Source organism: Coniophora puteana (genome assembly GCF_000271625.1).
Source record: "Coniophora puteana RWD-64-598 SS2 unplaced genomic scaffold CONPUscaffold_6, whole genome shotgun sequence".
Lineage (NCBI taxonomy): Eukaryota > Fungi > Basidiomycota > Agaricomycetes > Boletales > Coniophoraceae > Coniophora > Coniophora puteana.
In genome coordinates, this window is record NW_006913058.1 from 260,959 (window position 1) to 285,556 (window position 24,598).

Consider the following 24,598-nt stretch of genomic DNA (forward strand, 5'->3'; position numbering starts at 1 on the left):
AGACTCCGAGAGGGAAGAGATCAAGTCGGCGCGTGTTATGTAATCCCAATTATAGCCGACGCGCCTCTCGCGTTTGGCAGCGGATCGACAGTGACCTTTCATTACCTCCTCCTCCTCCTCGACTGCTCTCGTCGTGGGCGCGCAAACTACCGTGTCTCAGGCCCGAGTCTTTCCATCCTACGCCTTCCAAGTACTCCCCAGTCAACGGCTGTGGCTGTGAATACTTGGTATCCCTGGACCACTTACATGACTGCCCCTTCTACCGATGCCGCTCGCGTCAAATCTTTACTTGCTCACCTACGCGACACGCCAGTCAATACTGCGGATGGCTCCGATAATGTCCTAGTTCCCGTTTTTCGCTACCTAATGAAAGTTGATACCCACCCTGCCGACAATGTCCTTCACTGGTTCTGCAGTAAGGCAGATCCTCTCGTCGTGGAAGCCGCTACGTTCCTTCTCCGGCTGTTTGCATACGACAGCGCACAAGTCAATGAATGGAAAGCCAAGCTCAAGCTCTGCCTCGGAGGGTGCAGTGAATGTGTTCAAATGTTGAATGTTGTAAAGGTGTCTTCGAGAACCACGTGAGTGTTGAGTGTGTCCTACATCATGCCTTTTCGCCAGGTTCTAGTTCGACGTTTGTGCTAAACTGACGGCTTTGTCAGCTATTTCGGAGCATTTCAGCCAGATATACTGGATAAATTTTATCAAAGCTTCACCAATTGGGAAATCCTCATCGTCAAAGAAGCCCTTGGTGGCATAGGCGTCGTTCTTAATAACACGCAGCTGGATTCATATACTCTGAGCCGCATTCCCGGCCCTATCCTCTATCACACATTGTCTTCCTTGAAGTTTCTAGAAGATGCGTCCTTGTTATTTCTGGTACGCTCCTGCCCCAAAGTGCAGGGATGGAATACCGACGTGCCACCCGCTGGCTTACTTCCACTGATGATGGACGAATCTCCTGAGGTTAGGAATTGGTCCCGTGGTGCTGTCTCAAGTAAAGTCATCCCTACGAACCATTTCGTAGCTCCATACAAGGAGTCACTGGGGATCTCCCTGGCTGCTCTGGCTACCACCGCCAATGGAGGTTCTGTCGGCAACTTCGCCTATCCCTCGCTTGACAGCGGTAACTTTACTTCTTTCCCCTTCTCCAAGGACCCAGTCGAACTGTGGATGGGGTTCACGTTTATACTCCGGCTTATACCAAGCGACGTGTTAGCTCAGGATGAGCTTGGCCGACAATGTCGTCGTGTCGTGATTAGCCATGTGAACGATATCGGCCAACGTTGGTAAACTCAATTATTTGGTCAACTTTATCTCAGAGTGCACCCCTTTTACAGACTTCTCAGTTGTCCTTCGTTGCCTCCTTCTCCTGATGAAGCGCCTTCAGAATAAATTATGGAAAGGCGAAGCACCCGATTACGCTCAGGTTGTCTTCGACAGCATTAAAGACAATCAGTCTTTCTCCGAGCTGATCTCCAATGGAGCACATGAGGAAAAGCCATGGTTCCTCTCTTGGTTCGGAGATTATCTTGACAGCGTGCCGGACTCTGGAGTCTTCAGTAACATTTTATCGAAGATCGTAGATTTTCTCTGTGAAGAGCTCCAGCATGAACGGTTTCAGGAAGCACGCCCCGTGACGATGCTGGCTGCCTCCCGGGTGAGGAATTTAGTGAGGGGAGTACTCCGATTGCTCATGATTTGCTCAGGTTATATTGTTCATGCTCCGAAAACATCAAGACGAAGGCGATGCACGCAGAAGGACTGCTCTCTCCAGCGTTCTTGACATCCACGGGGAAAAACTTATCAATGTAGCGTTCAGACGCGAGTTCTCAGATTCAAAGTGGGGTTCCGCCCGAGCTAGCGCTCGCGAACTTGTCTCTGTGACTCTTGCTAGAGATGTTTGTGCGGTCAGCGACGCCATCGACATATCATGCAGGGTCCTTGCCGGGCGAGAAAGAGAGTTCTGTCTTTGCCAAATCCGTCGTCAAATGTGGAAAAGAGTATATGGAAGCCTTCAGAGCAACGACGCTGATGCACTAACAGCTGTCATCAAGATCATCGCCGAGAGTTCGCATCTTGACCATTTGACGAAGAACGCTTACAAGCCAGTCCTTTCAAAACCCAACATGGAAGCAGCAATTGAGTCTGTAAATGCTTCTTTGGCTGCTATGCGGGATGGGCTACTAGACGCCATCTCTCGGGTTTCCAACTACAGTAACCCGACCCAGCTCACTAGCGTCTTGGCTGATCATGACTTCACCAAGAATGTCATGGTGATCATGTTGTCTCCCATCGATGACCTTCAGGCTGCTGCCAAGACTCTCGTTGGCCAGGCTTATGATGTCGATGGACGTTTGGACTGCATACGTGCGCTCCTCAAGAACCAGCCGGATGGCGCTCTCGCGGGCATACACTCCTTTCTTGAAAAGTTTATCAGCTTCTCTCCCCTGGTGGCTGAGGCCTGCAGCCTGTCCAAATCACTCGTGCAGTGTTTTACCGACATCATTGAAGTCCTTTGCTCGTCCCCGGATGGTCTCCTACACGAACGATCATTTTTACAGCCACGTAACAAGCCCAGTCCGGGACTACAGTTACCGCAACTTTGGAACCTGATGACGAGGGCGATTACTGTCATTTTTCAGCGTATTCCTGTATGGGCAGGTTACTTCGAGGTGGAGGACATGACAGTCTGGTTGCGAGACGCTCTTATTTTCGGACGGGACTTGCTCGAGCAGCGCAGGGTCATCGAAGAAGCAGCGTTGTCTGTTAGCAATGAACCACCGCTTCCTAATGGCAAGCGACGGGCTCTGTCCCGACTTGGGAAGAAGATGATTGACGACTTGAAGCCTGTCCTCCCTGAGTTGGCGCGATGGCTTCGCCTTTCGGACCAGGAACTTTTGCATCAGGCATTTGCACTCATCCAGTCTCTCTTGGACGTCTTCCGTAAGACGGGAGTACCTCCTCCAGATACGGGTTTAGCCAAGCTCAACAAGCATATTGAAGACGCTCGCAAACCGCGCGACGGGCGTCCCAAGACCTGTCTCAATGCAGCGCAGTTGACCAAGCTCGAGAATGCTATCGCCTCATTCGATAGTGATGACGAGGTTGAGATTATTGAACGTCCTGCCGTCAAGACGAAGAAGACCGAAGAACCATCCATAAAAGCGAGTACGAAGCCGAATGGTACTCAGAACGTCGGGACGCTGCCCACCCGTTCAGATACCCTCAAGGATGTTGCCCATGGCAAAACAGGGATACCCGAGGTCCAAGTCAGAGTACCACCCAGAGGTCCCCCTGTGCCCGTGCGTCCGCCTAGACCACCATCTCCAGAGACGTCTAGCGACGAAAGCGAGACAGAGGCCGGAGGCCTGGCATCGCTTGGCAAGAAATTCCAGAAGTCGCCCAAGGTGGCTAAGCCTACTCACCGAAGACAAGTCAAGATGCTGGACGTCACTAATCAGGGACAAAGCGCCATGTTGGATCGTCTGAGCCGACGGGACGATGCTCGGAAAGCTGCACTCCGTATGAAGCCGGATATTTCTGGTCTTCACCGAGCTATTCTCGCGTGGGATTACGACCATGAAGGTCCTGAACCTCCTTACCAAGGGTCCAAACCCCATTTATTCCATGTCGGCGATAAGTTCATAGACCATCGTCAATATCTCAAAACATTTGAGCCTTTACTTTTGCTTGAAGCCTGGGCCCAGATTGTTCAGTCAAAGGAGGAGCGAGAAGAATCGTACGAATGCAAGATAACCTCACGGCATTTCATAGATGACTTTGTTGACATGGAGGCATCTATCTCAGAAATGGTTCAAAAGGATTGGCGGCTTACAGAAATGGACGTCATTCTCCTTCGGCATCCTAGCAACAAGAAGTGCATCCTCGCAAAAGCTGTATCATACAGACGTACCCATTTCGGCTCTCAAGTCACCCTTCGGTGTTACATTCCCAATGGCTCGAGCGATCCAGGTTTACAGATTCACTCCGTTTGGCAGCTAAGAAAAGTGTTCAGCTTGAGTACTCTGCACAGAGAATACGCAGCTCTCATGGCGCTTCCCTATTACGACCTTTTCTCAACTATCATGAACCCTGTTATCAAACCTATACCGAGGATGAACCAAGATGAAGTTAAACGAGCGATGAACACCTACAAGATCAACGAGCCCCAAGCCAAGGCAATATTGGGATCCTTGTCGGCGGATGGTTTCGCGCTGATCCAGGGGTAAGTGCTTCACTGTTACATAGTATTTCGAACCGTGCTTGATGCGAACTAGTCCGCCTGGAACAGGAAAGACATCGACAATTTGCGGTTTGGTTGAAGGGTTCATAGCCAAGCGACGTGGACCCGCCACTTCCATTCAAATCGGTCGCTCTTCGACTAACGCTGACAAGGCGCCTGTTCAAAAAGTGTTGATTTGTGCCCCAAGTAACGCCGCGATAGACGAAGTGGCAAACCGCTTAAAGGATGGTTTCCGTGGTCCGCAAGTTCGGAACACCTCCCTCAAAGTAGTCCGTATTGGTACGGAGAAGGCCATGGGTCTGAGTGTGAAGGACATTGCTCTCGACTACCTTGTCGACCAAAAGATCAATGACAGCCCCGGAACAAAGAACACGTCCAAGGAGTCTGGAAACGAGATCAACGTTCTTCGGGCTGAAATAGAGTCGGTCAAGAATGCAAAACAAGTGAAGGTGGAGGAGCTAGCAACCGTACACGACAATACTGCGCGGACAATGGCCTTGGAAGAAGAAATTAAGAAGCTGAATTCCCGCCGTTTGACGTTGACACAGCAAATTGACAGACTCAGGGATAAGCAGAAGTCGGACAGCCGGACGCTGGACGCTATCAGACGACGATTTAGGGCTGAAATTCTTCAAGAAGCCGATGTGATCTGCAGTACATTGTCTGGTGCGGGACATGAAACCATTGAACAGCTCGAGTTCGAGATGGTGATCATTGATGAGGCTGCTCAAGCTATCGAGCTAAGCTCCCTTATTCCCTTGAAATTCCCTTGTGCACGCTGCATTCTCGTAGGAGGCAAATGTCGATCCTTGTTTCGTCAATCTGTTAGCTGACATGTTTATCAGATCCTCAGCAGCTGCCTCCGACCGTCCTTTCTCAAGACGTAATGTGACTCTTGTATTCCTTGGGAACCTTGCCTTACTGAATCTGTGCAGGCGTGCAAATATCTATACAATCAATCACTATTTGTTAGGCTTCAGAAACATCGCCCAGATGCTGTTCACCTTTTGAGGTACGTTGCACTTTACTGCTTCAATCGAATGCAGACTGATAAGTACAAAGTATACAATATCGTATGCATCCTGATATCAGTCGATTACCGAGTCGGATTTTCTATCAAGGCCGTCTACAGGATGGACCTGGTATGGCGGAGAAAACACGACAAGTTTGGCACGACAACCCTTTACTTGGCACCTATCGCTTCTTCAACGTTTCCAAAGGCCAAGAAAGTGAGAGCAATGGACGGTCGCTGAAGAATGTCCTCGAATCACAAGTGGCCGTAGCATTGTTTTCCCGCCTTCGAACCGAGTATAAAGGCATCGACTTCGATTTCCGAGTGGGCGTGGTTTCCATGTACCGTGGCCAAGTCCTTGAACTACAGCGGGCATTTGAGCAACGTTTCGGAGCAGACATCAAGGGAAAGGTCCAATTCCATACCGTGGATGGCTTTCAAGGTCAAGAGAAGGATATCATTATCCTTTCTTGTGTCCGAGCTGGCCCTGGCTTGCAATCAGTGGGTTTCTTGTCAGGTCAGTTTCTATCATTTATACAAATCTGTCCTCTCTAAACGTTTTGTAAGATGTCCGTCGAATGAACGTGTCGATTACTCGTGCTAAATCATCCCTGTTTATCCTCGGGAACGCCGCAACCCTTGAGCGAAGCGATTCGAACTGGCGCCAGATCATTCAAGATGCACGGACGAGGAATGTTCTGACTGATGTACGCGATCATGCTAGGTTTATCTTGAAGCACAACTCAGCGCCTTTCCTACAGGTTGGCCCCTCTTACTTTACAACGCCAGGTGCTACGAAGCCATCTCAGCATCCTACTCCTAAGCCTGCCAAGCAGAAGGCTTCAGCGGAGAATAAGCCATCTGCGCCTCCACCACTACCTAATCTACTTACTCCCCAGCAGCTAGCGGGTTCTAGTGTCAGTACTCCTCTTGGACTGCAACCGGTCTCGGTGAACGCAAATGCATCTCCGATGGATGAGGACAAGCCGCCCTTGTCTAATCCTCCCATAGATGAATCGAAGAAACGCCCACGTCCAGATCTCTCCAATGATCCGCCTAATGAGGCGCCTAAGCCAAAGCCGCCCCCAGTGAAAAAGTTCAAGAAAGACAAAGGAAGCATCTTCATTCCTAAGAAAAAGGTAACCATCACCTCATTTCCTTCTCACTGCTCGCTGACGTAGCAGCAGCCACAAGGCGGTCCTTCCAAACCTTCATAATACGCCATATTGGACTTGGCACTTATCTCAACAGCCAGACATCTGCCCATGTTATCCTAGACCTCCTCATCTACACATTCTAGATACCAGTTTGAGTACTACAGTATGTATATGTATCAATCATTAACACCAATGTTATACTTTTAGACAACTTCCGCCTTCACAGGGGGTAATTCCCATCTTTCTGGCCCGAAGTGGGGAATGGACATCAAGATACCTTTGCTATTTTTTGCAGGTTTTGAGAATGTGCATAGAGATGGCTTGCCTAATGCAGACAACCACGCAACATTGACGACAGTGAGAGCTGTCGAAACAAATATCATTAAGTTGCTCTCAAAAAAGCGAAATATGCAACCCACTCTTTAACCACGGGCGAGATGTTCGAACGATGTCATGGAACACTACGTAGTCAGGCGGCGACCGATCCGCGAACAAGGAAGCAGGGTGGATGAAGACGTCCTCGTCAATTCCGAGTGCGCGGTATGGTATGCCCTTCGTCGTCGACGATTGGACTCCGGTCGCTGTTTCCTTCTTCACAAGGTCTTTTCGGATGGCAACTTGGTCGATGAATGCCGCGGCTATTAACTGACGGATGACTTTGAGCTAAGGTGACTGTCAGAGACATTTCGTTAGTTTTCAAACAAGACAAACTCCGAACCTGTTGGTCAGTCGGCGGTCGCAGATTAGCATTTAGCTTGGCGTCCGTGCCAGGGAAGTTGATCTGCACGATATTGGACAGCTGTGCACGTAGCTTGTGAATCTCTTCCATTGCCTGAAAATATCTGTTGGATTTAATTCACAATGAAGTCATCCGATCTTACCTTTGGACGGACGAAGTGCTCCTGGCAAAATCTGTGGCCCCCGCCAGCGTACTCGTACGCACCAACCACAGAAAGTATTCGGAAGATATCGCTCGTTGACTTGCCAAGAGACGCATGTACCTGCCCAAGTCATGGTTGAACGGATCCATGATCGGAGCAATTATGATACACACCTGCTGCGATTCAAAGAAAGCTCGCCGTCTGATTTTACGGGCTTCCTTTTCTCTAATTTTTGCCCTACGTATATGACCAAGACCGTCTTCATCATCCGAGTATTCACCATCCGAATCATGATTGACAGCATCTTCTGCAAGGAAGGGGTCACCAACGGAAAGTGCAGCCACGACTGATATCACATAAGGGAGGCATCCATGTTGCTGCCCGCTCACGAGCATTCTTGAGTAGCGCGGATGGAGAGGAAACAAAGCCATCGCCTTGCCCAACGGAGTAATGCTTCCGCCTACCGTGGACATGACGTGTCCTGATTTCCCTCCGGGAATGGCTGAGCTGCTGAACGCTCCAAGACGTGTTAGAACAGTCTCTGCTTTCTTGAGCAACTCCCGAGACGGCGGGGTGGGGAAAGGGAAGTTGGCAACGGCATCGATATTCATGCTTTTCATTTGCAATACGACTCCCTCTATCGGTGTCCGAAGAATCTCGGGCTGGGAAAAGGCGTCAAAGTAGTGTTCGAAGAGTGCGGACGAGTATAACCGGTAGCAGTGACCCGGGCCTGTTCTTCCTGCACGACCTGTTCTTTGAGCTGCCGAAGCCTTTGATATCCAGCCTACCTGGAAAGACTGGATACCGCTGGCGACATCATACTTGCGCTTTGGGTCGGTCAGAACGATATTCCGCAGTGTTGACAAATGGGCCAACCTCTTTTGCTCTGCCGCAGTCGATGACATATCTGATGTTTGGTATTGTGAGTGATGTCTCAGCAATGTTCGTAGACACAACCACTAAACGGTGACCCGCTGGTGGCGGCTTGAAGACCTGCATCTGCTTCTCGCTGGGAAGGAGCGAATACAACGGTACCACATGCATCGGAACTGCTGGAGAGGTCAGATATTGAGTTCAATAAAGGCATCACTCTTTCTCGCCTTCGCTTTCGTTCATGTCAATGATAATCTCATCATCTCCCATTTCTGAGTCAGAGCCACTGCCCCCTTCATCATCGTCCAGCTCAAAGTGGAGATCGGCCTCTTCCACCCCCAGGTTGACTTCCTCAGCCTCGACATCGACTAGTATCAAGCTATTAAGGGCAGCTCATGCCGTTATGACGCGAATCCTACCTTCCGTGGGATTGACTCCGCCTTCGACCTCCTGCATTTCTGGCACGGCGGGAGGCGGTGCTTGCCTCCTATTTTTTCTATCCTCGATGGCCCGTCTTCCGTACTTAGCCTCTAGTCGTTTGCAAACCCCATTGATCTCATTCTGGCCTGTGAGGAAGATGAGAATGCCTCCTGGCGGTAGCCGAGTATGGATCTTAGATGCTTTCTTGACCGCTTCCCCGACATAGTCACTGACGGTCCTGCGACTGAAGTGCGTGGTGACAGGGTGCTGACGAGCCGAAACATTTATCACTGGAGGAGGGGTAGCAAAAAGGGTAGTATTGTCGGCAAAATCGCTGACTCGTAAGGTAGCAGACATGATGATAAGGCGCAAAGGCTAGATCACGTCAACATGAGAAGGGTATTTGAGACTCCAATTGACTTACTTTTGCCTTTCCTTCCGTCCACATCCGTTCACGAAGTTTGATCACCCGACTGAGTACACCAATGAGGATGTCAGTGTTCATGCTGCGTTCATGTGCCTCGTCAATGATTATGACAGAGTATTTAGTAAGCAAGAAGTCGGTAGCGAGCTCCCGAAGCAGAACACCATCCGTCATAAACTTGATGGTCGTCGACGGAGACACAGTTGCGTCATAACGTATCTGATATGATACCTTCGATGAGGTCAGGGACAATTCGTGAGCGACACGGGATGCCATTGACATGGCTGCCACACGTCGCGGCTGTGTAATACCAATCATGCCAGGATTGTCTGCCAATCTTGAGCATGATTGGCAATTTAATTGACAGAAGCAGACTCACCGCCGTCCGGATCGCCAAAGCCAGCTTCGTACAAGAACTGAGGTAATTGTGTTGTTTTACCACTGCCAGTTTCACCACATATAACAACCACTGGGTTCAGGAGAACGGCTTCCATGATAGGCTGCTCCTCCGCTAGAATGGGAAGAAGCATACGGGCGTCTTCAACCTCAGAAGGTCGAGACACGGTTACAGCTTTCTTTTTTTTAACATTCTTAGATTCGGAAGGCTTTGACGAGTCTTGCAGATGAGCTGCAAAAGATGTTGACGCAAGTTTGAGGTCTTCGCCGAGTGGTCCTCGCATCTCGCCGTCATGAGACGTTTTCCGCCTCTTCCGTACAGGTATAGCCATGAGATCAGGCGCTAAGGATACCGCTTCGTCTGTCGAGGTTGGGGTATATCCCTTGGCCATGCTCAGCTGATTTGTTGCCCAATCCTTGAAGCTTTTGCGCTTTGATGGAGCGGGATGGGTTTCTTCTTCGGATTCGCTTGCCGATTCACTGTCGTTTTCGCTTTGTGCGGAAGGCGAGCCCTCGTCCCCGACTTCTCCGTCTTCTCCAGTTTCTTCAGAAGTACTGCTTGATGCTTGGGACTCGTGATCTGTGTCATTAGCAGAGTCGGAGCTGTCAAACGACGTATCCGAATCTTGGGCGGTCTGCGATGGTTGCTTTCGGCGTCCCCATGCACTCTGTATCGTTGAGAACACAATGAGAGACAAGGCCAGCGTCGTGACGCACCTTCACGCCCTTTGTTTTCTTAGGAACAATCTTGGGTGTAGCCACTGTTCCGTCCGCATTTCTTCTGAGTGCACTCCCAATTGCAGCAGAAGAAACCACCCTCGAGGTTGAAGGTCCCGTAGTTGCATCCACCACTACAACCTCACGCGTAAGTTCCTTGTCCTCGGCGTCCGAGATGCCCTCCATACTCTCGCCCTCGCTTTCTGACGACACCGCAGCATGATAGCTGAAGTCAGGCTGTCGTCTGCGCCTGTTTGTACGCCCATCGAGAGCTTTTCGGACCTCCCTGTCCTCTGCTTTGTCCAAACGAACTTGGTTGGTAGAGGCCTTTCCGGTACCAAGTGTGGACGAAGATTGTAGGTTCAGAGAGGAAGTTTGTTCTTGCGATTTCCTGCCCAACCAGTTGGAATGAACCGTGACAACGATCAAGATAAAACGCACGCGAGCTTCTCAATGATTTTGACGCGTTCCTCTTGTGCGAGTTTTTTGTCCTGTGTTTTGATGATGGTGAGGTCATAGTGTATCACAATCTAGCAGTTATTGCGTACTATGTATTTCTCTAGACGTTTGCGTTTCTTGACCGAGACCTTCGACTCGGACTGTGCAGCTAGCTGCGCTAGTTTATGACGTGTGCAAAGCGGGATTTATATACGCACCTCCTGTACAAGCTTTTCCTTTCGTTCTCGATCCTTTTGCTCTTGAGTTTTTGGGACATGCACAACGGCATTGGGATCAGAAGCTCCCGATGAGGACTGAACATCCACTACTTGTCCTTTGGGTTTGCGCTTTCCTTTCTTTCTTGATCCTGCAGTAGACTGGCGAGCTGCGTGGTTATAGCCTGGTTGGCGAACGAGCGGCATATCAGGAGTACTGGTCGACCAAGGAAATCTGTGTGATAGCTTTACGTTGCTTCATTTAGTTAAACGCCCCTATCTGTGGGCTACAGGATTTCGCAAGGTGTACGATACACGTCGATACTCAGCAAACAAGATCCCACCCAAATACCTCGGATGCCAATTTGAAGTTCAAATTTGTTCTGATTTTTTTTTGTAACATAACGTCGCCTGCATGAGTACAATAAAATTAAAGAAACTCAAGCGCGGACATCATTGTATTGAGAGCTACTGTAGGGATCAAGTACCTGAATCATTTACACAGCCACTACCGTTGACTTTCTCGTCTCGCGTATACTGGCGAGCGCCGCGACCCCTCCTTCTCACAAATATTCTCTTCCTCTGCTTCGGCGACAATGGCGGACTCGTCAAGTCGCGACCGGACGCCTAAACATAATCATTTAGCGCGTTCATTAATCACTCCTTCCGCGTCTCCTCCCGTCACTTCGCGAATGACAGACCGCGTTCCGCCCATAAAACGACCCCGACTCGCGGGTACTCCTTCCTCGACATCCTCTGCATCATCCACGCTTGTCGCGTCATCTTCAACCTCGACTGCTGTGGAGGACATCGACTCTGCGCGTCGTGCATCAACTCTCCGCGTCCTCAATGTATGGAACCAACTAGCGGAACGCTACAACAAACGTCTCGACGAAGACGACATTGTCGATCTGGTCTCCGGAACCATCATCAAAGATTGTGGTGTAATTAAGGGCGCCTCGAGGGACTACAATATAGGACGCTTCGCTCAAGCAGAGGTTGAGGAGAGCAACAGCGACAATGATGATGCTCAAACGGAAGCTGACGCTGAGCAGAGCCAGGATGGTGACACGGACGACGTCGATTCCCCTGGTCCATTTCGAGGTGCCGCCGCCACCGCCGGACTGTCTGATCAGCTCAAAGCGCGTTTCTTCCAGAAACTACCGCCACTATCTGCTACGACGGATGCAGATGACCTCAGCGAGTTCTTGGAGGCAGAGCGGTTGCGTCGAGAGCGCGAGGAACTAATTGGGGGCGAAGGGGAGATTGAGATGTCGTTGGAGGATATTGGTAACCTCCGCAAAGCTTTGGAGGATGCGCCACCTAGAAAGAAAGCCAAGGCGCATTCTGCAGCCAAGCAAGCCAAAGAGCAAACACCAGAGGACAAGGCTCAGGAGAATGCCGCTCACGTGAATAAACCCAAGGAATCTCCAAACTCGTCCAGAGACAACAGTGACGAGATGCTCCAAACCCATGCCATCCCCCGATCCGCACGAACACCTCCAAGCCGCATTCGTGCTCAAGACGACGAATCTGACGATGAACTCGGGATATGGGAGAATGACGAATTTAACGCGGTGTATAATGTTAACAAAGGAGGAGATACGAATGCTTCGGAGACGCAGAGAGATGTGATCGTATTGTCTGACTCTGACTCGGATCCTTCTCGGCCTTCAACTCCTCGACCTCCTTCAGAGAGGCTGTCGCCAATTCGATTCTCTCCCCTTCCTTCCCCACCACCAAGGGCGAAGTCGAAATCTGTGCCTAATACACCTAAAGGACCTCCGTTGCGGAAATCTAGTCGGGCAAAAAGCAAGACCCCTTTCCGGTCTCAACGTGCATCACGATCATTGTCGCCTCCGCCTGCCCCTCAAGCAGATCCCCATCAACGCGCATCTCACATTCAACTTCATACCCCTCCCCGCTCCTCCTCAGCAGCTACTGACAACACATTGGCACATGAAGAACTCTTGACCACCTTTAGCATCCCGTCTGCATCAACGTCGCGCAAAGCTCCTCCATCGCGACAGACTCCCGCATCTCCTGTCTCGAAGCCTACTTCCTCAGTTACCCCGTCGGCGCCTTGCCCAACTCCTGCGAAAGTACCGAAGAGCATCAAGAAAGCATCCGGGACCAAGGAACCCCCAGCGACGAAGGATGTTATCCCGAAGAAGATACCGAAGGGGAAGCTTGTACCTGAAGTTGTCATCTCTCACAAACCTCGGGGGAAATCGATGCCTCCACCACATGAAGAACTGGCTGATTATATAGTAGATGACCGAGACAGGATATCTGCTAAGGATAAAGGGAAGCAGAAGGCTCTCGACACGGCCAATCTTGTAACTCCCCAAAATGAGCAGCAGTCTACTCGCAACAAAGGGAAACAAAGGATAAAGGACACCGAGCGTTCCGTGTCGCCCGTGGTACTGCCCCCCAAATCTGCTCGCGGCAGTGGCAGCAGTAAGGGGAAGCAGAAGGCCGTAGACCCTGAAAATTCTGCAACACCCGAGCAGAGGGGTATTCGTGGCAAGAGAGCCACACCGGGTCCTTCTGATACCAACTCTCGAGTCAAAAAGCGCAAACGGATGGTTTCTAACGAATCATCTACGGGAGCTGAACGAGAAACCGACATTCCGCCCGCGAGCTCAGCGACGGATGATCTAGGTATGAGAGTTTTTTTGTTCATCTCAGAGTTTTTTTTGTTAACATTGGCGCAGATGATTATTCCTCGGGACCCAGATCTGCTTCTCGTTCACCATCTCGAGCACTTTTCCAGCAATTTCACCCCTATCCATTCTCAGACCCCACGAACCGCGCGACATCTCAACCCCCAATGCAAGGATACCCAGGATACCCAGTGCTACCACCCCCGCCACAATCAGGCCACTTTGATCCCATGCATGCACAGATGCTGCTCGCTTACACAATGTCATATATGATGTCCGCGAATATAGGACAACAACAGCCCCACAATGCACCTACTCCCTGGCCACCTTACACCCCCAATGGGACTACCTTTCCTTCGTCATCTGCCCTCGACTCGTCCGCCTCTGCAACACCTTACTACCATCCTATCCCTTACCCACCTTACCCTCCGCATCCTGTCATGCCTGGCCAAGCTACTGACCCGGTCTCCTTTTCTGACATGGACATTACTCCTCCGCGACGCCCCGCAATAGCTCGCGGAAGGAGCCAGTCTCGAGGACGTAGAGTTTCCTTCAAGCTGGATGACCGCAAGCGAGCACACATACTAGAGCTAGGCCATGTGTCTGATTCTGAAGACGAGGCTCTTCCACCAAGAGCTAAATCTCCCAAAACGCCAGCGAAACCCCCCTCTGGTAGAGAAAGAGAGAAGAGCATCGTAAGCGAAAGCGACGAAGAATTTGAGGAGATGGTACAAGGCCCTCCCCCCAAGGGCGACCGAGCTCAAACGCCAGGTCCATCTCTTGGTCGTGCTCGGTCGAGTAATCCGCCTTCCCCGCTCAGGAGGGGGCGAAGTACCACAGTTGCTCGGAAGGACCGATCTCTCCACAAGTAGGTTAATATATATATGTTGTCCGTGTTAGCATGTCAACGATGTCATCATCATGCATGTAAGCCTATTATGCAAACGAAGAACGCCATGTCGCCATGAGCTGTACGATGTTGAATAGGTTTTTGCATACTAATTGTTGCATATGCAATCGACACGACTAGACATAGTCGATCTTATCTTATCTAGCCGCACGGCAAGTGCTTTTTGAGCGGTCCGGGTGTGGCGGACTCCTCTTGCCCCTTTCCTTGATGTGAGTATGGCCTTCACTCCGAATCGTGCCCTCCTCAACCCCAAGTTTGAAGGTTACAAGCTATCACTCATAGTTCAGGAGGATGTTGTATCTCACACGCCTTTATCCTTCAAGCCAAACCAAACGACACCTTCAGGCTACGCACCGCTGTCTTTCCATGAAGTTGAGAGCAGGATTACCCATAATCACCTTGCAGCCGCACCTAGTGGCGGCCTCTGTCTGTATGTCGACGCGGAGTTCAAGGTGATACTTGTAAAAGTATCCGAGGCGAGTACATCTTCTGGCTAGTCTCCCACTCCTATCTCAATATCTGCAAAGTAGGACGGAAAACAGGCTTCGAGCAATGTCATCTATGAGCTCCCTCAGGTGCTCGAAACGCCATCCACCCGCACTCTGCATCCGGAGTACCCATCAGCTGCATTTGTAGATCACAAGCACGTCCTCGTCGCGGATGGCCGAGGCTCTCTTTTCAGCTTCGAGTTTCGGGAGAACAATCAGGCTTCATTGCTACACACATGGGAGCTCGTCGACAAATCGACGTCGCCTCCGATCCAATCCGTGCCTTTCCGGATTCACTCCGTCGGCCAAGCATCCGAAGGATCCGTCGTTGCGGTGCTTTCGTCTCGCTTTTACGGAGAAACCTCGTCGCTTCCATTGGATGGGGAGAAGTCGAGGAAGATTGTGCTCTTCGATGTTTGGGGTGCTCGCATAAACCTATCTGCTTCACCTGATGAAATGAGGATCGGGGAACTCGAAATCTCATGGCGACGGAGGGGCGAAAACGTTCCCATCTTCACAAAGTATCATCCCGCCTTGAAGAGCCACCTTCTGGTAGGAAGTTCGCCCTATCACGAAGTTGGAGCCCCTGCGGCACCGAGCTACGAGCCCTCTCCAGACGAACTCGCCCCGATCCCACGTGCCGGAGAAACACTTGATCAGGATGCCTCCCAGCTCTCGAGGCCTCCGCCTTATTCGTGGATGCAGACATCCGACGAGGTCACGGTCGCGTTTCCCCTCCCTTCTTCGACAGAAAAGTCCCAGATACGCGTTCTATTCACGTCGAAAGCCTTTTCACTGCACGTGCAGGGTATCTCGGCGTTTTCATCCGGTTCCGTGCCTATCCCGGTACCGCACTACTCGCAGCGCGCGCTGTGGGATGGTATCCAGCCATCCACGAGCTTCTGGACGTGGGACAAGGAGGGGGAACACGCATATGGGCTTCTCACGCTGCACTTGGACAAACAACACGAGGGTACGCGATGGACGCATGTGCTCGCGGGAGACCTATCTTCGGCCTCATCTAACGATGTCGAGGTCCCGGAGACACTTGACCCTTCCGAGTTGTACATGATTCGGGAGAACCTCGAAAAATACACAGCCGCGCTCCAATCCGGCGAGGACATGAGCGGGCTTGGGCTTGGGCGAGGTGCACCCTCTCTTGCCCAGGGAGAGATGGACGAAGAAGTTGATGTCTCCGTGGGCCAATTCTCGGTGCTCACTTGGGTGTCGGAAGACGGATCAACACCGTCATGGGCGTTGAAGTTGGACTCGTCGCTCACCCTCCTATCCACTGATCTCCCCGGACCCTTTCCGTTCACATCTTTCGTGATCAAGAACGGTTTAGATGGCACTGTGTTCACTCTCGATGATCCTGGAACAGATGGTGGTCCGCCCACTTGGATTCACACTTCTACTTTTTCCGCCCTCTCTTTTGTGCTTGCATCTAAACGCGACACCCGGTTTACGTACCATGTGGCAGGTAGTACAGTGCTTGCGTTTGAGAGCGGAGCCCGAGGTCTAGGCGCGAACGTCTACATATACCGAGGCGGAGACTCGAAGCAGAAGTGGGCAAAGCAAAGTATTGTTCAAGTCACGGATGGCTCTGGTGGGGCTTTGCTCGGTGTAGGCGCACTTCCAACGTCGTCTGGCTCACTCAACATCGTCTGTCTGTGCGAGGGGGAGATAGTAGTCATACATGAAGTCGTGTGAGTCACATGAGTACGAAAGACAGGTATGGACCACTATACTAGTACATGAGAGAGCCAGTAGGACAGTATATGATGTATGATACGGAAGTTCGAACCTGGGAATGTTATCAAACCGTGAAACTGCTACAAGGAAGGATGACGAAACAACAGAAAACCGATAGATTAAGGAAGCATGTTGGAGCCTGGGCAACTTGCGAGCCTGGAAAGAACGGGGGTAGCTAGGTTTATGAATGTATCACAGGAGGGTCCGATCCCATAAATTACTGCTTCAAAGGATCCTCGCTGGAATCGAGCAAGCCATCGGCCTTGACAGCGGGGCTGGGTTCATCCCCTACCGGTTGTGACTTGAGTTGCTCGACGGGGGCGACACTGCCGTTGACAGCTGTTTTCGGTGGAGGGGGCGCCTCCCCAGGGACACCGTTTATTGGTGCTGATTGCCCCGCGGACTGGTCCGGACTCTGGAAGGTGATTGACTCATCGTTGCCGTCATCATCAACCACCTCCATCCTGGCGCCGCCAAAGTCGAGGTGATCCCCATCTTCATCCATATTATCTTCCCGTATATCGTGCTCGAACGCTGCAAGCCTGTCCCGGAGATTCTGTGTGGGATCGTCTGATTGTCGCCCTATTCCAAAGGCCTCGCTCAAGAACGCCCGACTTGCAACACCCTCATCGTCAATTTCATCTCCGCTTTCGTCATCGTCGTCAGCATTGGCAAACATCAGCGGACCACCATCAGTGAAGATGCCTGCGCCGGGTTGGAAAGTGATGCCACCATTACCACCGAGGACTCGCGCAAACCCGGACAATGCACTTGCCCCTCCAAGGAATGATGAGCTGTTTGCCGGTTCTTCGCCCCGTTCCTTACGAAGCCGGTCACGTTCCTCCTGAGCTTCTCTCCGAGCCTTGAACGCCATGAGTCTGTTTTGCGAGTATATCTGAGGGAGGGTGTCGGGGGTATCCCAGCCATATTTTGACTCCACGCGGTCCTTGATCCATTTGTACCACTCCTCCTTGGTTTTCCCATTTAGAAGGGCGATGATGAGAACGGTCATATTGTCACATCCAATTCCAGCTCCAGAAGATGTGTCGGGAGCTAGACAGTGCTCGCACATCTCCTCGCCAATCTCCTGCAGTTCTTTGCCCTCAGAGACTCTGAGACGGATGAAGTCGACCACTTGCTGCGATGATAAACAGTCCCAGATACCTGCGAAGACTTTCGTACACTAACTAAGATATTGGCACGAATCACTCACCATCGCATGCTATTACCAAGAATTCGTCTTCGTCCGTTATTGCGTGCTCAGTGACATCAGGGTCGGCAGTGATCACTTGCTTTTGGGGAGTAAGGGCGTAATTCTTCTTGAACTCGAAATCTCCGAGTGCCCTGGAGAGGGCAAGATTGCCTATTCGAATGGTCAGCATCGAAAGCAAGGTTAGATCACGACGCCACAAACCATTGACGCGGCCATATTCGATGTAACCTCCAGCGCCAACAATACGGGCTCTCTCGGCTGGGTAAGGAAAAAGTGAATCGATGTTACAAGGAAAGCATGGCCATAATACATACTATCACTTGAGGGTTTGTGATCAAAGCTCAAGGGCTTGACCTCTCCCTTCACACTGATTACAGACCGCGAATCTCCCGCGTTGGCCTTGTACGGAGGTTTTATAGCGGGAAGTTATTCGGCAAGGGGATGACTCACCACAAATATTCTCTTATCAGTGGTAATGAGAGCAGCAACGGCGGTGCATCCGGATGGGTCACGGGTATGTGCCGGGTCTTCAAACAATACGGTTGGTAGAGTCATAATGGACAAGAAATTTTACATACCGGCGAGGAGGTCTTCATCAGTACCCAGGAATGCCTTCTTTAAGGCTTCGTCGTAACGCTTCTCGCGATAGGATTCCTCAGCCACCAATCGCTGGTGAACATTCTTGCCTGCGAACTTGGCCACGGTGCTGCCTAAAGATTCCTGAATACGTCGCGCTAACTGCTGGGGAAGGGATCGAACATACCACCGTGTCCATCGTACACAGCAAAGAACATGGAAGTCTGAGGCGCGTCCCCATCTAAGTTTAGGATGGTAGCATGTGCATCTTCCATGGCTGCATGGCGTGCGTTGTACAGAAAGGGCAAAGGGGACGCGATAACAGGTAAAGGTAGGGGTGGACGGGATCGCGAGTGAGCAAAAAATACGGCTAACAGCACTGATCACATACTTATTCTCCATCCCTGCATCTCAGAAACGGCGTAGACGACTCGATCGTTCTCCCCCGACTCCGAGATCTTGTCGGTGGCTAAAATTGTGGAGATAAGTCAAGACCGATTGGCCTCTGAGGTAGTGGCAGCTGCACGCAAAGCAACTAACATGGATTGGAGAGAGTTTGTCCCTGTGCATAAATAGGAACGGTCAGGGGGCGTACGATGCAAGGCGAGAGAGGGACGATGAAGAACTGACCATGACTCGCTGTTTGTGGGTGAGAACACGTAAGGGGCGGTCTAATCAGATAGACGACAAATGAAGAATTTTTGAGAAGCGTTGCCGACGTGAATGTACGATGTGGGGACGTAAGCGGTTGTCGAAGCGAGGCAGATGAAAAATCAGAGTCAACCTTGGGTGTGGTCGTATGCCAGCATCCGACGCAAGGGCAATGCTCTCTTTCTGCAGAGCCTGTTTTGGCTTATTTGCCTTTTCCTCTTACTGACAGCTGGTGGACATCGATCTTGCCTTCAAGCTGGTCTCAATAGTGGAGGTCTTCTTATCCTTGTTTGATGGCATGCCTCGGCCAAAACAACGTCATGGCTATAGCATCACCATCGATCCATCTAGCTTGCTGTTACTATTACCGATGCCTCAAGCTTTGAAACTTCACAAGTCTCCCAAGCTTGAAACTAAAGGCTCAATGACTTGTAACGTCGGCGTGTCTTCTCGTGGAGTATATTTCTGGACGAAATCTCGACCTTATCTCTGGAAATACACTTGACGCCGGCATTGTCCATACACTGTCGATGCGCCTTGTCACCTAGGACGGCCCGTATCACTACTTCAGTCACCATTAACCGCGATTTTCCTCTTGACTTGATCGCAGCACAATGGACTTGTGGCCTTCACTTTCAGCATGAAATGACTCATCCCAATACGACTATATGTAGGCATCGTCCACGGCAGGGTATAAAATCTAAGTCTCATCTCTCGGGGTCAAGTTGGGATACGTGCTACTAGTGTCAAGTATCGAAGTACCAGTATGATGCATCACTCAAAAACCTATGCGCGAGATCGCGCCTTTTTTGTTCTCGTACTGGCTTAACGGCGTGTCCTTCTTATGCTCCTCAGTCAACTGACGAATTCATATGGTCTCTGATATCATTGCTGCGTGTCACTAGTGTCACTTCGTTTTTTTCATCAGCTGACAGCTCGCGGAAATTAACTTCATCCACTTCACATATTGCGAGCTGAGCTGCGATAGACGGTGTTGGTGAAGCAGGGTGAACGTTGAACGTTGAACGTTGCCCAGTAAGGCATGTTTCTCGGAAGGAAGGTAGAAGTATAACACCGTCAGTATGGTAAAACGCTTTTCAGCCGCGCCCATCGAATGCGTACTCTTGTGACTCCAGTTGTGGCGCAGTCCACGGCAATTACGGAAGAAGCTTGTGGGGATAAGACTGCCAGCGATCCATGTTGCCAACTGTCAAGCTCTTATCGTAGATAAGCCCCAGTGAGAACCCCATCTACCCAGTACGGCCCACACATACTCCTATATATAGCAGCTGCGATCGATATATTGTAATCTATTTGCGTTGTACCTATGCGTGTGAATGTAATTAAGAATGGTGCTTCGATGCGCGTGAGACGGCGCGATGTCCGAAACGCGCCCACTTGTGCCTCGCCCCCGCAGGATCGCGCCCACAAAACCGTGCATATGCACGTCTATCGCTGCACGCGCTGCGCACGCACGCACGCATGCATTCACCGTCTCTGCTGTGCGCAGATACGATGTGTGTATGCGTGTGCACGTACAGCTAGTCCTTCTCCCGGCCGACATAGGAGACGTGTTGTCTCCATATTCTATCCTCCCGTACCGCCTACTCGCCATGGCTCCCGACCGATCTGACAAGGAAAGGGCCCCCAAAGACCACACCTGCCTCTGCTCAGCCCAATGTCACGGCCAGAGGACGCCTGTTACTCGAAGGACGTGGTACAGACACGTCGCGAACGCTCCACTGCACGAGAAAGCGGCCATACGTGCTGCTAATGCCAATCTATCTGGCTCGTTTATTCGGACAATACCACCTGCTACGAGGCCTTCCCGAGCCCCTCGCCAACGACGTGTATCTGTTGCTCTCGAAAGACGCGACGAGGTGCGCTTTCCAGATGATCATATTGCATATATCTAGCTAATGTCGATCTATATGTTCCAGGAAACTTCTCGTAATGAAACCCCTCCTCCAGAAGACTCTCAGACAGAAACACAACCCCTAGGCGACTCATCCAACACCTCTCCACAAACAGACGACCCACGGATCACCAATACCAATCCCCAGAACAGGCAGTCACCGACCATCGAAGAGTCCCAGAGGCTCCAGACGAGAACGACTCAGTCTCGAGTCTTGCCAGCCAGTCCCCTCGCCTCTCTAGACCTCCGCGCTCTCGCTAGACGGACACCGCTTGAGGAACTCCAGCGGGACATGTCGTTTGTGATCCGCATTCGCGACGCGACTCTCGACGACGGCATTGGTCTCAAAGGCGAAGCTCTAAGGCGCCTTCGTGATCCACCTCAAGAAATTCTAGAAGTCCCCGATAACCTCACTCTCCTTGGAATGCAGATGTACGACGCTATGGAGAAGTCCTCTGAGAAGACGTACAATCATGTACGTGCATCGATACACCACAACTTAGCTGGCGCCCAGATTCCATCACTCGACGACATCAAGAAACAGATCGCCAACATTACAGGCATTGAGGCCGTCGAGGATGACATGTGTGTCGATGGATGCGTCTGCTTTACAGGACCACTCGCAGGTCTCGACTCCTGCCCAGACTGCCGAAAGTTGCGCTGGGATGAAGCCCGACTACGATCATCTGGCGGCAAGAAAAAAATACCCCGTGCCGTCAGCACCACGTTCCTCCTCGGCCCGATGATACAGACCAATTGGCGCCATCCAGACACTGCCAACAAAATGAAGTACCGACGAACACGAACACGCGAGATTTTTGAACAGATGCGACGGAATTCCAATGGTCTGCCTGATGTATACGACGATATTATTACAGGTAAGTGAATCGGATGTGTGAATCTGACGTGCTTTGATTATTGGGCAGGGTCGGCCTACCTTCAAGCTGTACGCGAAGGCAAAATACGCGATGAAGACACTGTTTTCATGCTCTCAATCGACGGTGCACAGCTGTCCCGACTCAAAGAATCAACCGCATGGATATATGTCATTGTCCTTGTCGACTTGTCGCCGGGCCTTCGATACAAGAAGCGGTATGTTCTACCGGGAGGCATTATCCCAGGTCCTCATAAACCGAAGTATGTTCCGTCATTCCTCTTCACCGGGATGCACCACATTTCGGCTCTGCAAAAAGAGCCCCTGGCTATATGGGACTCAAGCTCAGATCATCTGTATCGGTCTTATCTCTTCAACATCCTTACGCTCGCGGACGGACCTGGCTTACTATGTTATAGCAATATGGTTGGTCATAACGGCAAGTACGGGTGCCGTGTCAGCTGCGACCACTATGGTCGTCGGATCACTGGCTCGGTCTACTACCCTGCTCTGCTTGCTCCCGACGGCTTCACTGGCGACGCTCGAGGCGACATCGATCCCAGCTCGATCCATGGCTGCTCCTCTGTGATCTATGTACAGAGGCTCGAGAGGCTAATGGGCTCCCAGACACGAGCTAGCTTCAACAGGAACCGTCTCGAGACAGGCATTGTGGGGCCGAGCCTCCTGCTTGGTCTACAGCCCGACAAGATACTCGGTATTCCTGAGAACTTCACGTCGGAGATCATGCACTTCTGTGCAGCTAACATGGCCGAGCTCTGGAAAGGACTCTGGACTGGCGAATTCATTCATGACACGGATGATATTCGCACCTGGCATTGGGCTGTACTGCAGGGCGACACTTGGGTCGAACACGGGCTTCGCATCGTTGCAACCCACCAGCACCTCCCCATATCTCTCGACAAGCTCCCTCGCAACCCCGAACAGCGAGGAAACTCAGGCTACAAGGCACAGGAGTACAACACCTGGCTCTATTGTCTCTGCCCCGCCCTTCTATTTGGTGTTCTTCCTCTGGAATACTGGCGGAACTTCTGTCTTTTCGTCAAGGGTCTCCAAATTATGCATCAATTTAGTATCACCCCTCAGCAGCTTCTGGAAGCCAAGATAACGTTCGACACCTGGGAACTCGAATTCGAAAGGATCTACTACAAGAAAATGCGGAATCGCCTTCATCTTGTAAGGCCTTGTGTTCATCTTTCTCATCATTTGGCACCCGAAGCAGCTCGAGTCGGTCCTCCTATGTGCTCGTCTCAGTATCCCATGGAACGCACGATCGGAAATCTCAAAGAGGAGCTCAGACAACCGTCCAACCCATTTGCAAACCTTGCGAAACGAGGTCTACGCCGAGCACAGCTGAACGCTGTCAAAGCGATGATGCCGGACTTCGACATCTCTCCGGAACACAACAAACAAGATCCTGCAGCCTCGTGTGCTCTTGGCGACGACTACTTGCTTCTGTTCAAGCGAGCAAAGACACCTACCAGTACGCTCAGCCAGCGTGAGCGTGAAGTTCTCTTTGATTTTCATGGCACCCCCATCTCGACTGTCTTACGCTGGGCTCGTCTCAGGATCCCGACTGGACAGATTGCTCGGTCACTTTGGGGGGAGTTGTCCAATTCTCGCTGTACCCGTCGATCGCGTAATGTAAAAGTGCGTGATTATATTATATTTGACGTATCTTATCGCTCTCTAACAAACAGACAGGTCTCTCTGGGTGGAACAGAATGCATGGCTGAAGTCATGTACTACGTCCAGCTGCCAAAACGCCTTGAGAATGGTGCATACAGCGAGGACGAAGTCCATAGCCTGGCTCTTGTCCAACTGTACTCCAAACCTCACGCAAGAATGCTTGAGCTATCAAATGGTCAAGTATATTCCTCTACACACGGCGGCGAAGCGTCGCTCTGTCTGATCGATGTAAAATCGTTTCTGGCTGTTGTCGGCATGGTCCCTCACACGCTTGCAGCTCTCGATGATACCAACGACCAGCCCCGCTTTTTCCTTGCAGAAAAGATGGGGTTAGACGTGCTCAGGATTGGTGGAGTCGAAGAGCCAGAGGGTGGAGAGTATGATGGGGTCGAGATCAACGAGGAAGACTATTAGTTTCTTACAGGCGTCACACTTTGATTTTTTTTGGTTCAAGAATACATTCTGTTTCGTGCAATGTTACAATACAGGCGTGCGAGAGGGTGCTACAAGAATGGATAACATACAGCCGCATCGGGCGGAGTACACAGTCGAATTGCGTGTGTGGGCGAGGCATCCACGTACTCACATAGCCCTCCCCTTCCCTTTCCTGCCGTGCTTGCCCTTCCCCTTGGTGCACATGCACTGGTTTTCTTCGGCCTTGCGCCTCTCCTCGGCCAGACGGCGCTCCCTTCTCTCCATCCCTTGTTGGAACTTTGCCCGGTTTTTGGCGGCGAGCCGGGCTGACTGTCGGCAAGTTGAGGGTGCGCCGACCTCAACGGATGGGTAGCGAATCCAGCGTACAAGCTGGGATGGCATGGGCGTGGACGCTCTCCTGGAGAGCTGGCTCGAAGCTGGGGACGGAAGCGGTGAGGGGTGGTAGCGAGAGGGCCTTGCCACCATGGCTGGCTCGACATTGTGCGCAGCACGAAAGGCTGTTGGCAGCTCTTCGGTGTAGCTAGGCAGGGGGACAGCTCGAGGCGCGTCGACTACAGGCTCGTTCTATACATAGTTAGCAACGCATATAGGTACACAAAGGCAATAGAACTCACTTTTTGAATGGAACCCGA

General features: G+C 51.3%; 5 protein-coding genes across 5 annotated transcripts; 3 read left to right on the forward strand and 2 right to left on the reverse strand.

Moving 5' to 3' along the window:
* Positions 1-276: 276 nt before the first annotated feature.
* Positions 277-6,582, forward strand: CONPUDRAFT_104043 (uncharacterized protein). Its single transcript, XM_007770228.1, has 11 exons — positions 277-581; positions 663-1,285; positions 1,341-1,660; positions 1,710-4,228; positions 4,281-5,041; positions 5,092-5,129; positions 5,182-5,258; positions 5,309-5,775; positions 5,826-5,965; positions 6,020-6,397; positions 6,446-6,582. The coding sequence occupies exons 1-11, from the start codon at positions 367-369 to the stop codon at positions 6,473-6,475; spliced, it is 5,568 nt and encodes a 1,855-aa protein (XP_007768418.1). The 5' UTR covers positions 277-366; the 3' UTR covers positions 6,476-6,582.
* On the reverse strand, positions 6,526-10,986 carry CONPUDRAFT_137095 (P-loop containing nucleoside triphosphate hydrolase protein; the record flags this gene model as incomplete). Its single annotated transcript, XM_007770229.1, has 14 exons — positions 6,526-6,779; positions 6,835-7,078; positions 7,134-7,247; positions 7,297-7,416; positions 7,470-8,123; positions 8,173-8,345; positions 8,397-8,537; positions 8,589-8,964; positions 9,014-9,342; positions 9,393-10,077; positions 10,127-10,517; positions 10,568-10,617; positions 10,675-10,737; positions 10,783-10,986. 14 exons carry the CDS (start codon positions 10,984-10,986, stop codon positions 6,619-6,621), a joined length of 3,705 nt encoding a protein of 1,234 aa, XP_007768419.1. The 3' UTR covers positions 6,526-6,618.
* Positions 10,987-11,375: 389 nt separating this feature from the next.
* On the forward strand, positions 11,376-14,317 carry CONPUDRAFT_153514 (uncharacterized protein; the record flags this gene model as incomplete). The annotated part of the gene is made up of 2 exons (XM_007770230.1): positions 11,376-13,443; positions 13,497-14,317. The coding sequence occupies 2 exons, from the start codon at positions 11,376-11,378 to the stop codon at positions 14,315-14,317; spliced, it is 2,889 nt and encodes a 962-aa protein (XP_007768420.1).
* Positions 14,318-14,699: 382 nt separating this feature from the next.
* Positions 14,700-19,182, reverse strand: CONPUDRAFT_165212 (PP2C-domain-containing protein). The gene is made up of 11 exons (XM_007770231.1): positions 19,015-19,182; positions 18,925-18,946; positions 18,776-18,853; positions 18,572-18,661; positions 18,387-18,518; positions 18,259-18,335; positions 18,123-18,207; positions 18,010-18,066; positions 17,809-17,958; positions 14,886-17,759; positions 14,700-14,831 (listed from the first exon to the last, which is right to left on the reverse strand). The coding sequence occupies exons 1-10, from the start codon at positions 19,015-19,017 to the stop codon at positions 16,813-16,815; spliced, it is 1,641 nt and encodes a 546-aa protein (XP_007768421.1). The 5' UTR covers positions 19,018-19,182; the 3' UTR covers positions 14,700-14,831; positions 14,886-16,812.
* Positions 19,183-20,966: 1,784 nt separating this feature from the next.
* CONPUDRAFT_56343 (uncharacterized protein) lies at positions 20,967-23,945 on the forward strand (the record flags this gene model as incomplete). The annotated part of the gene is made up of 3 exons (XM_007770071.1): positions 20,967-21,828; positions 21,877-23,546; positions 23,634-23,945. 3 exons carry the CDS (start codon positions 20,967-20,969, stop codon positions 23,943-23,945), a joined length of 2,844 nt encoding a protein of 947 aa, XP_007768261.1.
* Between the last annotated feature and the right edge of the window lie 653 nt (positions 23,946-24,598).

What these genes read in the sequence shown, in the direction of transcription:
- CONPUDRAFT_104043 (XM_007770228.1), top strand. Translation starts at nt 367, where the DNA reads ATGAAAGTTGATACCCACCCTGCCGACAATGTCCTTCACTGGTTCTGC. An exon ending in TGTGAACGATATCGGCCAAC is followed by an intron (nt 1,286 to 1,340) that starts GTTGGTAAACTC and finishes CCCCTTTTACAG; the next exon opens with ACTTCTCAGTTGTCCTTCGT. An exon ending in GATGCTGTTCACCTTTTGAG is followed by an intron (nt 5,259 to 5,308) that starts GTACGTTGCACT and finishes ATAAGTACAAAG; the next exon opens with TATACAATATCGTATGCATC.
- CONPUDRAFT_165212 (XM_007770231.1), bottom strand. An exon ending in ACAAACTCTCTCCAATCCAT is followed by an intron (nt 18,854 to 18,924) that starts GTTAGTTGCTTT and finishes CCACAATTTTAG; the next exon opens with CCACCGACAAGATCTCGGAG. An exon ending in CGAATATGGCCGCGTCAATG is followed by an intron (nt 17,959 to 18,009) that starts GTTTGTGGCGTC and finishes CCATTCGAATAG; the next exon opens with GCAATCTTGCCCTCTCCAGG.